Below are 16312 nucleotides of genomic sequence, written 5' to 3' on the forward strand. Positions count from 1 at the left end.
CACTAATGCAATAATTATATCTAATTATAGTGTAATACAGAGGATAGGGAAACACAATGTAATTAAAAGGGGTTTTTCACAGCTTTTTCTTTAAATCGCTGCAATGCTTCTGTCTTGTTATATTATTGTCCCCTGACTATTATTTTCACAAGTTTATATATTTAAATCCGCTTTACGCTGCATTGTTTATATCCTGATGGTTGTTTACAATATTTTGCGCATGCGCAATGAAAGCAATTTCATTGCACGTGCTCATTAAAAGTTTGTTCATTGCACCTGCGGATTTAAATACAATTAATTGCGCCGGTGCAAAAAAAAATATTGTTTGAGCCTTTTAGATTCAGCTTCACTTCTGCCATACACCCGTGTTCGAAGCATCCTATTGGTCTAAAGCCTCCTCAATACCCACCCCGTTCTATCTTAGATTACGCCTCAATACCAGCCCTATTTTATTTTCGTTCATGTTATCCCTCAGTGTGCTTGGGATCATTGTTCTGTTGCATGAGGCCTCGTGCACACTTACATCACCGTTTTCACGGCCGCTTTTGACAGGTCCGTGAACCCGTTTTAGCGGCCGTGTGATTTCCGTGTTTCCGTGCGCTGAGCATGGTACTGTCCAGGGTGCTGAAAGAGTTAATGGGCTGCACTGATCGGTGGTAACTCTTTCAGCACCCTGGACAGTACCATGCTCGGCGTGCGGAAAATAAAATTTGAATGTAATAAAAAAATAATAATAATAAGTTCATACTTACATTCCTCCTGTCCGGCCTCCAGCGATGACGTTCAATCCATGTCGCCGCTGCAGCCAATCACCGGCTGTAGTGGCGGTCACACACGTCAGGATGACGTCAGAAGGCCGGCCTCCGGGGATGACGCTTCATCCACGTGACCGCCTCTGCAGCCAATCACAGGCAGCAGCGGCCTCTGCAGCCAATCACAGGCTGCCGCGTCACAAAAGAAGGTCGGACTGGAGGAAGAAGAGGGACTCGTCACCAAGACAATGACCGGGTACGTATGAAATGCTTTTTATTTTATTTTTAATCAGCAGCCTCTTTTCTCTATCAGTTATTGATTTAGACAAGTGGCTGCGGATTAGTGTAATATTTTTCTAATGTTGTTCTGCCCGCCCGGGGGTTGCTAGGCAGCGGCTCCGTCACACACGGACGGCACACAGATGCCTTCCGTGTGCCTTCAGTTTTTTTGACGGCCCCATTGACTTGCATGGGCCTCACGGTCACGGAATCCCGGACCAAAGTAGGACATGCTCTACTTTGGATCGGAACGGAGCAACGGACCGTCAAAAAAACTGTAGTGTGCATGGCCCCATTGAAATGAATGCGTTCAAAAACGGATAGCAACCTGAAGGAAAAAACTGAAGTGTGCATGGGGCCTGACCCAGTTTCAGCCAAGCTTTAGCGGCCTCAGATTTGACTCTATTGTTGATAACATGAACGAAAATAAAATAGTGCTCGCATTGAGACGTAAATCAAAGAAAGAAGGGGGCGGGCATTGAGAAGGCTTTGAACCAATAGCATGCCTCGAACCCGGGTGTATGGCCGAAGACAAGCGGAATCAAAATAGCTAAAATAATATTTTATTTTGCGTCGGCGCAATTAATAGTATTTAAAAGCACAGGCGCAATGAACTTGCCGTTAATGCGCATGCGCAATTAAATTGCTTTAAATGCGCATGTGCTAAATATTGTAGGGTATTACGCAGACATGAAAAATATAACTAGGTTGGAACGCGCACGCGCAAGGGAAAGAGAAGAAGCAAGAAGACCGGAAGAGGAGCTCGTCCGGAAGTCAAGATTGAAGAAGACCGAACGAGACGTCAGCGGAAGAGAAAATTATCGGTGGTGGCGGAGTCACGTGACACTAGACGGAATTAGAAGATATCTGCAACTTTGAAACGTTAAGTATATTTAAAAAACACTTTCAGAAATAATGAATTAGTATTGCTCGATAGTTCTTCAAAAGTGGACATCCCCTTTAAGATGGACTTTGAATTCAAAGCAGTACTATGACTCGTTTATAAAAACTGGAAAAGAGAAAAATTGTCCTGGTTGCCCATCGCAACCAATCAGAGCTCTGTTTTATTTCTTAAACTGTCCTGCAAAAATGAAAGTTGCTCCGTGAGTTGCTATGTAAAGGCCAGCTTTTCTGTTAATTTTAATAAATGAGGCCTATTGTTTTTGGGAAAAGGAAAGCAAAGCAAGACATCATGGAGTATAAAATAGTTTTTTTCTTTTCAATTTACCTATGACAAATGCACTCTCATTCCACTAACATGCCTGGAATAGATATTTCAGTATATGAAAAAAAATAAAAATACATATAAACACAGTACTGACCAAAAGAAAGTGGCTTCTATTTATTTAACTTGGCAAAGGCTTAAAAACCTCATGCCACGCTGTGAGGAACATATGAAAAATTGTCTGTAGGCCGCAGCTCGTGGAAACCAAATCCAAATCTCTACTATAGCAGACTGAATAATTCATGTCAAAATCCACAATGAGATGAGCAGAAGGAGAGTGCAAACCGGGGAAAGGAAAAATAATTAAAAATACTGTCGCCACAATCTGAGCTATAACTTTTTTTTTTACCATTAACGGAGCTGTATAAGGACTTTCTTTTTGTGGGATTAGTTGTATTTTTAAATGGCACCATTTTGGGGTACATATAACTTATTAAATAACTTAAGTGTTCTTGAGGTGGGGGATTTAAAGAAAAAAAAAACTGCAATTCCGTTATTGTTTTTTGAATTTTTCATTTACGCCGATTACCGTGCTGCATAAATAATGCATTACCTTTATTCTATGGATTACGGTGATACCAAATATGTATAGTTTTTTTTATATTTTACTCATTTTGAAAATAATAGGAAAAAAAAATAGTTTTTATGCCGCATTGTGAGAGCCATAAAATTTTATTTTTTCATCAATGTAGCTGTATGTGGGCTTGTTTATTGCGGAACGAGTCACATTTCTAAATAGAACCATTTTGGGGTACATATAATTTATTTATTAACTTTCATGTTTTTTTGTGGGGAAATGTTTTAAAAAAACAGTCCCGCCTTTTTACTTTTTTGTAATGTAAAAAAATGTTTTTTCCTAATGAACTTTATTAATCTTTAATTAACAATTTTTTTTAAGTCCCTGTAGGGGACTTTAAAATGCAATCTTCTGATCGCTTATATAATGCATTGGTATACTCGGTATACTAAAGCAGTATTTACAGTCAGTGTGAAACTGACAGATAATCTATTAGGACGTGCCAAATCGGCTTACACCCATGGCAGCCCTTGGGGTATTTGTTAGGTCCCCAGTTGCCATGTCAACCTATAGGTGCCCTGTGATTGTGTTGTGGAGCATTGATAAGATGACAGAGGGAGCCCTCTCCCCCTGTAGTAGAGCTGGGCAATTATGACCTAAATAAAAATTACGATCAATTTAACATGTAACCTCAATTACGATTAATAAAAGATTTCAGACTACACCCCTTTTTGCATGCCACGCCATTTATTTAATATGGATCCCCTGAGCCTGCTGTATACTACTGTATAAAATGTACCCCCTGACACTGCCCCTCACACAGTATAATGCCCCCATAGCTGTCCTCCACGCAGTAGAATGCCCCCACGCATGATAATGCCCCCATAGCTGTCCCCACAGAGTATAATATCCCCATACAGCCCCAATAGTGCCTAATAAAAACATGCATCCCTAACCCCGTTCCAAAACGAGTGGAGGAGATCCCTCATCTGCTCTGGTCTGTGTGGCTCAGTGCACATTTTCAGGTTCCGCTGCACTTCTGGCATATACCGGCGTTTCAGGCATCCTATTGGTCCATGGTTTCCTCAATGCCCACCCCATTTACTTCTGACTGCTACAGACTATGACCCCGGTAATAGTGTTGCATTGTGTTAAGGTTGGTCATCATTTTAGTTCACCTTTATAATGAATAATACTCTCCAATATGTCCTCAAATGTGTTGCTAGGAAGGTTGCCTAATTTCAAAACTTCCCTGTTGTGTTACCTTATCTGCGATGTGGAGCAGGCTTGTTGTTTATATGCCGCCATATAGAGGGTAGAGTAGCCGTGCCAAATTTTGCTACATTTTCAAAAGGTCACAAATAATAACTGTCCCTAATGCATATACTGATTGATGATACCCACTTTGAATGGCAGATTTCAAAAGTGACAGGGACGGTGTAAACTGCAGAGTAGAGTAATTGGCACAAATCATTGATAAATCTATGTATATATACATTGGGGCAGATTTATCTATGTATTTACACAAGCTTTCTAGCCTACTGTAAATACAATGAAAAATAAGACATTCGCGCAAAACAACATATTTATAAAGACCGTATAACTCTTTCCGAAACGTCTGTGTGTAGGAAAAAGAGGGTGAGGCTTCAGAGTTGCACTCCCCAGACTCATTTATCATGTTTTTCTGGCAATATTCTGATGATAAAAGTGGCAAAAAAGCAACACTATGTCCGTCTCAGTGTTTGTAGCAAACGGCACATTACAAACACTGCACTGGGAGAGACACGTATGCCCATAAGATGCAGGCATTTAGGAGTAAGCAAAGAAGGTACAAATTTTGCCAAATTTATCAAGATGGGGCACTTGGAATGATGCATTTGGCGCAACTTGCTAGGCATGTTAGACACTTACTTACGCCTTCCCGTGGCTGGTGTACACACATTCTAATATTTTATGTCCAAAAAACTATTTTGAATCTGCAATTTATATCTATTTTTAGTTTTCTACTCACTTGCATTCCCCCTCGCTGCAAGCCCGCAAACGGGCCGTGCGCTACATGCCGATGCATAGAGAAGACACCTTAGCTCGGCGATATAATGGAGATGACGACTCGAACTCCGCATGCAGCGTACAAACCATTTGCAGGCTGACAGCGGGGGAATACAAGCGAGTGGAAAGATAATAATTGCAGATTCGGAATCAGCGTCCTTTAAGCTATTTACGGATTACTGTCATTTAAGGGGCAGTTTTGGTGATAGATTCCCTTCAAGGCTGGGTTCACACGACCTATTTTCAGACGTAATGGAGGCGTTTTACACCTCGAATTACGTCTGAAAAACCGGCTCCAAAACGTCGGCAAATATCTGCCCATTACTTTCAATGGGCTTTACGATGTACTGTGCCGACGACCTGTCATTTTACGCGTCGCGGTGAAAAGAAGGCACGTAAAATTACAGCCTCGTCAAAAGAAGTGCAGGACACTTCTTGGGACGTAATTGGAGCCGTTTTTCATTGACTCCAATGAAGAACAGCTCCAAATTACGTCTGTAAAAGACGCCGCGAAAAACGCCAGTACATGCATTTACGTCTGAAAATCATGAGCCGTTCTCTCCTGAAAACAGCTCCGTAACTTCAGACGGAATTGCAGTTATCGTGTGCACAAACCCTTACTCTGCTCTTCAATGGGTAGGAGGAAACAGTTCCAGTTTTCAATTACTTATGATCTCTTGCAAATAATAAAAATGAATAAAAAGTACCTGTTGCAGGTCTGCGAGGGAGTATAGGTGGATTTGTTGAAAAAGATATTCCCGGGGGAAAATTCTGGAAAATATAGAAAGAAATTAGGTGAAAATCAATAAGTGGTGTTTGTATTCCAAAATCACAGCCATTAAAAGAGACAGGCTCTCCCCTTTCTGGTACAGTTCTGGTAAGGTATTCCCACTAGATTTTGGAACATGTGCATTGATTTACATCTATTTAGCCATAAGAGTATTTGTGAGGAGGGGCACTGAAGTCAGTTGATAAGGCCCGAGTCTATTTCTTCATTGTGTTGGAGGTCAAGGCTCTGTGCAGATCAGTCCATTTCAATTATTCCAAACAATATATTTATGATCTAAAAGAAAGGGCAAAAAATACGGCGCCACATGGTGCGGGTCACAAAATATAAAAGAACAGCAAGACACATGAAGTGAGAACTGCTCACCTATTCCAGTTGTGCAACGACAGGCACAACACTGGTGAAGACAGAAATTATGGATGAGATGAAGCTGCAGCTAGGTTCAGAAGCCGGTCCACTAAGCAAGGGAACCGCTATAATAGGAGGTGAGGCACGTAGAAAAAGGAACCAAAGTATAGCGCTGATACCGTCAAAACCATATTTTTATGGAGATTTGTGCATAGGGACATTGTCATGCTGAAACAGAAAAGGATCACCCAAACGGTTGTCACAACGTTGTCAGCAAACAACTCTATAGAATATCAATGTTTGCTGAGGAGCCAAGATTCTCCTTCACTTGGCTTACACCAAACGCAGGTTTATCCGACACACTGTCAAATAGTGAAGTGTCATCAGTCTCGACAAAGAATGCTTTTCTACTGTTCTAGAGTGCAACGTGGGGTGTGCTTTACTCCACTCAAACCGACACCTCGCTGTGTATGAAGGTTTCCAACAAACAGCTCTTGGGCTGACATTTTGTGACCTTCACGACTCATCTGTTCTTGCTATTGGACATTTTTACTTTACAATTTCTGCTCTTACAGTGCACCAAGGTAGTTTTAGTAAAGCAGAAAGAAATATGAATGAAGGCTCATGCACACAACTCGGGCCGCAGACTATGGATTTTAGTGCCCATGTTTGGTCTGTATTGCCTCCGATTTGCTTCTGCAGCCGTTTTGCATGTCCGTATATTACGGTGTGTCATCTGTATTTTGCGGTCCGCACCCATACGAAGGTCACGTGAACAAATTTCCCAGGCGTTTCCCAGCAAAATATCCGCAAAATGGATAGCTTCTGCGTGCGGTCCATTATTTTTGTGGATCCATAGACTAATGCCACTTGCATACGACCGATGTGCACTCGGGCCATTTTTGACGGGATCTGAGTGACACCCGATAGTCTTCACGGACCCATTCACTTTAGCAGGTGAATCGGCTCCGTGAAAACTGACCAGATTCTCCGATCCATGTCCTATCTTTCCTTGGATCACTGACGGGTCTCGGCCGACGCACACGGTCGTGTGCATGAGGCATTAAATGGCGGAATGGGCCGCAAAAACAGCGGACAGAACAAAGGATCCGCAAAAAACACTGATGTGTGCATGGCCCCATTGAAATGAATAGGTCCGTGTGCTATCCGCCAAAAATGTGGATAGTACTCTGAACACACTGAAGAAAAACATGGTTGTGTGCATGAGCCCTTACTGTTTAATTTTATGAACCTATTAGCAATGAGTGTGGCTGTAGCCTAAATCTGGTAAATAGAAGTGGTGCCCACATTCTATTCACCATGTAGTGTGGACAAGAAATGACATGTTAAGCAACGTATGCTGATCTAAATTTACTGCGACATCAGTATGATTCATTATAGATCGCTAATGGTTTGAATGAATGACTTTGGGAAATAATTCCAAAAAAACGAGAGAAGCAAATAGAAAAGAATAACATGGGATTATATTCCTCCAACAAAAAGAATAATTTGTTTTCCAGTTTTGTGCCATAGTTGTATTATAAACATATGGCCCTTTTGCTCTATTACATTTTGACATACTAAGCAGACAGAGGATGTTTCAAGCATTAATCAAAGTCTTTGTGAGATCAATATCTCCACATTACAGTAAATATGTTCTTGAGGCAGGCCTGCCAGACCCTTACATACATACTATCTCCTCAATTTAAGGCACTGCTACATCTGCGTACCATTGATTTGATTTAACTGTATTTTACAAAGTATAATCTTATTTTGTGAACAGATTACTTGCCCCAAGCTGTGGTTACTGCTCAACTACCATTCAGAATAGTGGCCCAGTTCTTTCTCACACGTCTGGAATAAATAACCTGATTATTTATACAAAAACATTAAGTAGTGCATTCAAAGGCAGGACCCCAGGCTTAAAAAAAAATAATAATTACTTGGGCACCTTTGACTCCTTCATATAAACACGTAGAAGCCGAAATATATTTTTTGGACGCTAAATTAAAAACAACAGCATTATTACATGTCAAATAAAGAAAGCGTCCACAATCTAGTCTAAACGTTGAAATTCATTGGTCCACATTTCAGTGTAAACAATGTAGTTGGTCCATAGTCGAATGTAAACGTTGCGGTCGGTCAGTCCACAGTGTAAGAGACTGAAGCAGTAAGAAAAAAATCATGTGCTGTATGTTCAAACTGTTATGTTTTAAACCTATGTCTATTCAGCAGGCCTCCAGGCTAAAGAAATCACTTGGGGGCCTTTGGCTGCTAAATCTAAAAATGCAGGAGCCTAACAAACATCCTTTAGTCACTATCTGGAGCCCAGAAGGGTGTACAGATACATGCAGAGCTATAAAGATAATGTACTGTACATATTTTCTGAGAGAAAAAAACCTATTAAAATTTTAGATGAATAAACACGCAAACTATGAAAAACAATTAAAGGTGTTTTCCCACGAGGGACATTTATGACCTATCCACAGGATAGGTCATAAATGTCAGATAGATGCGGGTCCCACCTCTGGGACCCGCACCTATCTCTAGAGCAGGGCCCCTAAACCCCGTTCTACCTCTTTGTGTGTCGGCTGATTTCCGACCATGAAGGTGAAAACAGCGCAGCTCGCTGAGCTACGCTGTTTTCGTAAGCCCCCACGAACTGAATGGTTGTTATGGAAATAGCGAAACGCGCATGCAACGCTGCTTTCGTAACTGCCATTCACTATTATGGGAGTTACAGAAACAGCGTAGCACAGCGGGCTACGCTGTTTTCGTAACTCCCGACCATAAAGTCAGGAAGTGACCGGGAGTCTGTGATAGCGGACAAAGCTAGAACGGCGTTTAGGGGGCCCCGTTCTAGAGATAGGTGCGGGTCCCAGAGGTGGGACCCGCATCTGTCTGACATTTATGACGTATCCTGTGGATATGTCATAAATGTCCATTGTGGGAAAACCCCTTTAAGTCCAATAAAGGTCACGGGCTGAGCCTGCTCCATCCACTATGGGATTCAACTGTATATAACGAACGGCTTGGTTTGGAGATAACTCCGATACGCCTGGCTTAGATGCCACAGTCAATAGCGACCTTTTCATCTAACATGTTAGAAAGAGGTGGGACCCCCATCTGCCCCCCCAACAATCCCTCCATGACAAGTTTGTGGGGTGCATACGATTGGGGCCTAATGAAAACGCCCAGACCTGCTATCTTAGTACTCCTATTAGGAGCTGGCAATAAGCACAATACAATATATAGGTATTGCAACTTTCTTAGTTTTGCATATCCCTCATGATATGTGTCGCTAGCTCTGCTCCATTACAAACACAATTGTTTGGTTGTGGCTTATTCTTCTGAAATGGAACGAACGTAGTTTGAGACGTTTTGTTCAGTTGTTTATTTAATTACGCTTTCAAACAACGTATCAATCATATACTTTGTAACGTGTTAACATGTCATTGCGTGATACATATATGTACCTAAAATTTATTTTATAATAATATTAAAAGTTAAAAAAACAAAAACTTTTTACCGTTTTACCCCTAAAGTGATTTAAACAAATAAAAAAAATTATTAGAATTGGTATCGCTGCTTTCGTAGAAGTCGGAACTATTACAATATAACATTATTTATCCGGCAAGGTGAACACCGTAAAAACCACCAGAATATTTGTTTTCCTTGGTCAACTTCTGTCCCCCCAAACAAAAACGTGATCAAAAGGTTGAATGTATCCCAAAAATGGTAATAATAAAACCTACAGCTCGTCCCACAAAAATCAAGCCCGGATACAGCTCCATCGATGGAAAAAAAAATAGATATGGGTCTCACAAAAAATGTTTTAAATAAATCTTTTTTTTAGTTGTAAAAGCAGTAAAAAACATAAAAAAATACATAAAATTGGTATCACCGTAATTGTAATTACCCGCAGAATAAAGTTAACATCTAATTTTTACCACAAAGTAAAAGCTGTAATATTGAAACCCAAAAAACAATGGAGGAATTGCGGTTTTTTGTTTTTCACCACAAAATAATTTTTTTAAGTTTCCCAGTACATTATATGGTACACTAAATGGTGGCATTAAAAAATACAGCTCATCCAGCAAAAAAGATAAAAATAAAAAAGTCATACGTCAAACACAAATGGCTGTGACGGTGAAAAATAAAAAAGCTATGGGGAAGAAAAAACGAATATTATTTTTTTTTTTAAAAACAGCTTGTACCGGGTTGAAACAATTAAGGGAATATATTATGCATCATTTTTTGTTAAATATTTTATTACTTTTATTTATTATAAAACATTTGATTAAAAAAATTGTGGTTATTTTATATTTTTCACGTGCAGATTAACGATTTTTCTTTTTAAAACTTTACTTACACTTTTCTTTGCTCCCACAAGGGGACTTTTACTTTACTATTTAAGTATTTTATTTTATTATAATGTATTGGATTACCTATATATTCCAATACAGCCTTTGCAGTTTCTTTTACGGACAGGCAATATTGTCCAATACAGAGTATACCAAAGCTTTATATAAGCGATCAGAACATTGCATTGTGAATTTCCTGAACAGGACAAAAATATGTTAAAGTTTAATGAAGTGTAACTTTAAAAAATAAAAAAAAGTGCTCACAGTCAAAACAATAAAACCGCTTCCCCCCCCCCCCATAAAAATAGATTTTAGTTTGAAGAAGTGTTTAAAAAAAATAAATAAATATTAATACACATACATGCTATGGCCACAATCATTAAATGACCCGTATAATAAACAACGGTTAAATTGGTTTTATTTTCCACCCCCTCAAAAAATAACAAAAGTTAATCAATAAAGCACACATACTGCTACATCGACAAAAAAAGAAAGTGCACCGACGTAAAAAAATTTGCCCCAAGAAACATGCTATTATTGAGGAAGCGTAGTGCAACATAAAAAAAATGCATATTTGATATACAGTGTGAATGGCGCAAATTTAAAAAACAACTATGTAGGAACGATGGAGGAATTGCTGTTTCTTTTCCATTACCCACCAAAAAAAGTTGATCAATATGTCATATGTACCCCAAAATGGGGCCAATTAAAAATATAATACAAAAAACAAGCTCTCTTACAGATACATAGATGGCCCCCGGCTACAAGGGCAACCCATCTGCATCACACAAACACGTTGCAGTGGGAAGGGGGTGTTGGGTAGATCGATGTGGTTTAACCGACGGGAGCCCCCCTGTCGCGGCCGCTATTGACTGCAACATCTGAGCATTTAAATGGCAGGGAACAAAGTTATAAATACACAACTGACACCCTCTGTAAGGAGCAGGCGCATACTACCCCTGTCCCACCCGTCTAGGACGTACAGTACATCAAATGCCAAAAGCGCGTTTCTTCTGCATATGTTTGTCAAGTTTACATCCGGATTTCTAAAAAAAAAAAAAAGTGAAAATAGTGGGATACTTTTCTGAACTACAAATAAAAAGTATGCATTAAAGGGTTATTCCCATCTTCTAAAGTGATCGCTTGGATATGCCAACACTTTGTGATCAGTGGTTGTCCTACCTCTCCCACTTGAATGGAGCCATGGCTGCAGTTCACCGCAGGACCCCCACCGATCATAAAGTGATGGCATATCCTAGGCATATGCCATCAATATATAAACTGGGAATACCCCTCTAAAGTATATGGACTGCAGTTGCAGTAATCGTTTTCTTTTATAATAAAAAGTCAATGGTAGACGACTCCAAACATTTGAGTAAATGAGGGAAAAAAACGCAGTAATAATTTTTCATATATTATTCTTCTTAATATATTAGTTTTCTCATTTTATTAGCACTTTTCAGAAGCTTAACAAAACTATAATCAATTAATATATTACAGAGAACATGCAAAAAATGATATTAAAGGAGTACTCATCAAATACATCTGGCTTAAGTGATACAATGAAGGAACGATCATAAATCATCCCGGGTAAACTGGGAAAAGACATTCCCTACATTTAGTTATGTTTGGGCTGAAGACATAACACCTTTTAAAATAGTAACCTCAACACATTATCCCAAGAGGAGGCCTTGTTTTGGGTGCTTGTCTGGCGGGTCTAATAAACGGTCTTACATACAATTTACATGCTGAAACGCCAGTGATTTAAAATGTTTACATCACATTTCCCCAATATATCTATCTAAGAAGCTATTGTAAATAAGTTTTCCATTATATAGATTCCAGGGTCTTTAACGAAGAGATTCCAGCCATCTGGAATGTTTCACCAGTGAAGACTATGAAGACTCTGAAGCTTTTAACATTTTTTTTTTGCCATTCAATCAATCCCAGTAGAGGTACATGCCTAAAATAGTTGTTACTAAGTGTAAAGCATTGTACCATGAATGGAGCAGTTAATTACACTATTCTAGGTGGGCATACCATCTTTGCCAGTATGGCCAGCGCTATCGTACAAATAGAGGAGTTGCTGGTAATGTAATAATATGGATAGATATACGAGACTCATAAATATCATTAATATATTGTGTAGAACTTCAAATCTCATTGACTAAAGAGAACAAAAACATTTTTTATATTGGACATACAATATATGCTCTTGAGTATTCCCGTTTTTTTACAATATGTATAAGCTCCTGGATAAAATTGACTAAGGTTTGATAAGTGCTCAATTGCAAGCGAGCTTCACCGTACCGAGTGGAGTTACTGAACGTCAGGGCTATTCCCATAACTGGAAAAATGGGAGCATTTATATGGATCCAACCAACATGTGTGTCGGATTCTCCTAGTCATGTAGTATCAATGAGGTCCTGACTAATTAGTATTGGGATTATCTTCAATCAGGATAACAAGGAGCGTCATGGAGAAAGGGACCATTAACGATGTCGATTAACTATTCCCATCAGCAGGCATACATTTAAAAAAAACTAAAAAAACTAAATTTAACCCAGGATATCAGTTATCAATTTGTCAATGAGAAACGTGGATAAAGACATAGTGTGCACTTGCGTATGTGCACATGGGGCAGATTAGCTGTGGATTTTCCACAACAGATTTCACTGGAGCAAATCTCATTCACACGCAGCGGAAAAATCCGCTGAGAAAACGTGCATAAATTGGATTTTCCCCATCGATTTCATTGGAGAGGAAAAAAGCTGCAACAACATAAAAAAGCAACATAAAAAAGCAAATCTAAGAAAAAAAAAAAAGGTTCCATGTTTACATTTAATAAAAAAAGATGATCATACTTACCTCCCTGGCGTTGCCATAGCGACATCTCCTTGTTCTTCAGCTGTTCTCCATGCGGCTATCCTCCTGGGATGCCGATTAATCGCATGTGTCTGATACAGCCTGCGATTGGCTGCAGCAGTCACATGGGACGAAACGTCAGCCCAGGATGCCGGGCTGCACGGAGACCAGAGTCGGGGAGCAGGGACGGCTCGCTATGGCAACGCCAGTGAGGTAAGTATTAATTTTCTTTGCTCTGCTTTCCGCAGCGGCGATTCCGGACGAAAATCTGAACTACAATTTGATGCGGTCTTTCGGCCGGTATTCCCTGCAGGTTTTATTTCGGATATGATGCATACGTTTACACAGTGTATCTGACCTGTGTGAACATCGCCTTAAAGTGTAACTGTATCTTGAATAAAATAAAGACTTTGTATGTATCCGGAGTTACAGACCTTTCTTTTTATTAAATGATATCTGCAGCACCACAGAATTTACCTAATAAGGATGAACGCAGGAAAATAACAATAGTAATTGTAGGAGTGTCCAAATTCCATCAATCATTTTGCCTTTTAGTACACCGACAGCTATATTAACAGAGGCTTCCAGTCTGTTTATAAGACTGTCATAGGTCTTCCATTGGTCATGCTTACTAAGTAATTCACACATGGAGGACAAGTGTCGACTGCAAAAAACAGATAAGCCTCTCTTCATTTTTACTGTATGGGCGTCAAAACGAAATGTAACTTTGGACATTTTCTCCTGTGAGGAAATTGTCATATAACATAAGAAAACCTCCGAAACATATACCATGCGGTAAATTGGTCTGTTTTACATTAAAGGGGTATTCTCAGCTCAGAAACATATGGTTTACCATAAGGGTATGTTCACACGGCAGCGTCCGTAACGGCTGAAATTACGGGGATGTTTTCAGGAGGAAACATCCCCGTAATTTCAGCCGTAACGGCATGTGCAGGCGCTTGAACGCAGCGTCCATTACGGACGTAATTGGCGCTGCTTTTCATTGGAGTCAATGAATAACGGCTCCAATTACGCCCAAAGAAGTGACAGGTCACTTCTTTGACGCGGGCGTCTATTTACGCGCCGTCATTTGACAGCATTTTTCGGACGTAATTCGGGGCAAAAACGCCCGAATTACGTCCGTAATTAGTGCGTGTGAACATACCCTAAATAGTTAGGACCCGCACCTTTCTGAAGAAGATATTTGTCCCCATCCCACCTGGCACATGGTAGCTGGATCCAGTCGGAGATGGCTGTGCATGCTTGCTTGGCTGTTTCCATAACTCCCAAAGAGGTGAATAGAGAGAGCCACACATGCTAGGCCGCATCTCTATTCATTCTACACCTGGATGTGCCACCACCTCACCAAGTGGGACGAGGGTTGGGGCACCACGTTCTCCAGAGGTGTGACGTGCAGCTATCAGACATTGATGGCATATCCTGAGGATATGCCATCAATGTCCTGAGTTTAGAATACCCCTTTAACCTTTGAGGCAACAAGTACACATGCTTTAAAAGGGTTGTAACTTTTTCAGAAATGGCTGCTATCAGTATCTGGACGTTTCAATGTAGACCTTATTAAGCTAAAGCTGTTAAGAACAGCTGATAAACAATCTGTGGTATGGAAAAAATGGTATGTAAAAGTATCTTAGAATATTATAATCAGTATAATAAATCGTACACACGCCGCCATTTCCTCAGGTAAATGTTGGATTAGATGGATTTACATTTACAGATAGAGCTAACAATTTTTATGTATGCACAATCACTTCTGATAAAGGATAGTTTTACAGTTTACCTTTGATGTTTTTATGCATTTCGACGCTGGGAAACAAACAAATCCTTACAGTTACTGCTACATGTAAATGGATGCGGTTTATAGAAATCAATGTACCCGTTTGACTCGCCACAGTAGCCACGGTCAGTGGCTTTAATTTAATAGGAGTGTTGCTCAGCACCAGGCCTTGGTCACCTTTCAAGATGCTCCCACTCGCTGTAGCCGTTTCCAGTAATGTTAAAATGGCTTTCTTGCCTCGGCTCCATCTTATTTTCAGAGTATGGATGGGTAAGCATTTACTAAATATCTGGTAATTTTTCACATTTTAGAAGGAAATCCTCTTTAAAAGGGTTCCACAACAATTTAAAGTTACATCACTTGGTGCTTCAATTTTGTAACATATACTGTGCTGAAATTATGCTACTAAGAGATGTTACAGAACGTGTGGGGTTGCAGGGAGCTCTAGAAGTATTTACTCGTGGCAGAAATTTCTGCAACTAATCTGCCACGTGCACTAATAGAGGTTGTAGTCATGTCCTTACAGATGCTTGCCCCTTGCAACACTGACAGTATTTGAGCAGTTTTTATGCACGTCACTGTACATTATACTGAAATTCAAGCTGTGATTCTACCTTGGGCAGTATTTTCTTTGTATATCGTTCCTGAATTTAAGCGTAAACGTATGGCCTCAGCAGGAGCTATTTCCTACATTTACGAGAACAAGTATGCTCCTCGATCAACAGTGGGAGGGCAGCTGTGACAATTGTAGTCCAGCACTTATGACAGGGGTGGCAGAAAACTCTGATATAGGCTGCTAACCCATCTAACATTTAAATCAATGATCGGTGTGAACAAAAGGAGAGGGCTCCCTATGTGCCCCCCTATGAACCCTGGCATCGCGATTGCCATGGTTCGACATCCTAAGTTGTAGATATGGATAGGCCATAAAAGTCTGATAGAGGCGGGTCCAAGCTCGGGTTATCCCCTATCTCGAAAGCGGGGATAACCCGACCTCCATCCTGTCCGGTGAGGCAGCCGCCGGCTGCTGCATCTAGGCAGGGAATGAATGGAGAGTGGTCGCTCTCAAATAATTGCTATGAGAGTCACGGAAACCGCTGTTTCCGTAACTCCCATAGGAATCAATAAAAAGTCTTGTGGGACTTGGGAGCAGTAATCGCTTATATAATGCTTCACTGTAGGCAAACTATTAGGCCATGCCTCTGTTCAGCATCTTTTTTAGGTTATTAAAGCACCTCTTCACCTATGTGTTAATAAATGTTCTCTCTCTATAGAGCAGCAGTGTGTGATCGAGCATACTTCACAATAGTCCAATTTTTCATGGGACTGTT

General features: G+C 40.2%; 1 protein-coding gene across 1 annotated transcript in view; it reads right to left on the bottom strand.

The window, feature by feature from the left end:
- Positions 1-16312, bottom strand: part of PLEKHM3 (pleckstrin homology domain containing M3) — a 243650-nt gene that overhangs the window by 78893 nt on the left and 148445 nt on the right. Inside the window, exon 6 of the mRNA XM_075829885.1 lies at positions 5530-5593. Within this exon, the coding sequence (XP_075686000.1) occupies positions 5530-5593 (64 nt within the window). The remainder of the gene's footprint in view (positions 1-5529; positions 5594-16312) is intronic.

Source organism: Rhinoderma darwinii, chromosome 6 (assembly GCF_050947455.1).
Source record: "Rhinoderma darwinii isolate aRhiDar2 chromosome 6, aRhiDar2.hap1, whole genome shotgun sequence".
In the NCBI taxonomy this organism is placed as follows: Eukaryota; Metazoa; Chordata; class Amphibia; order Anura; family Rhinodermatidae; genus Rhinoderma; species Rhinoderma darwinii.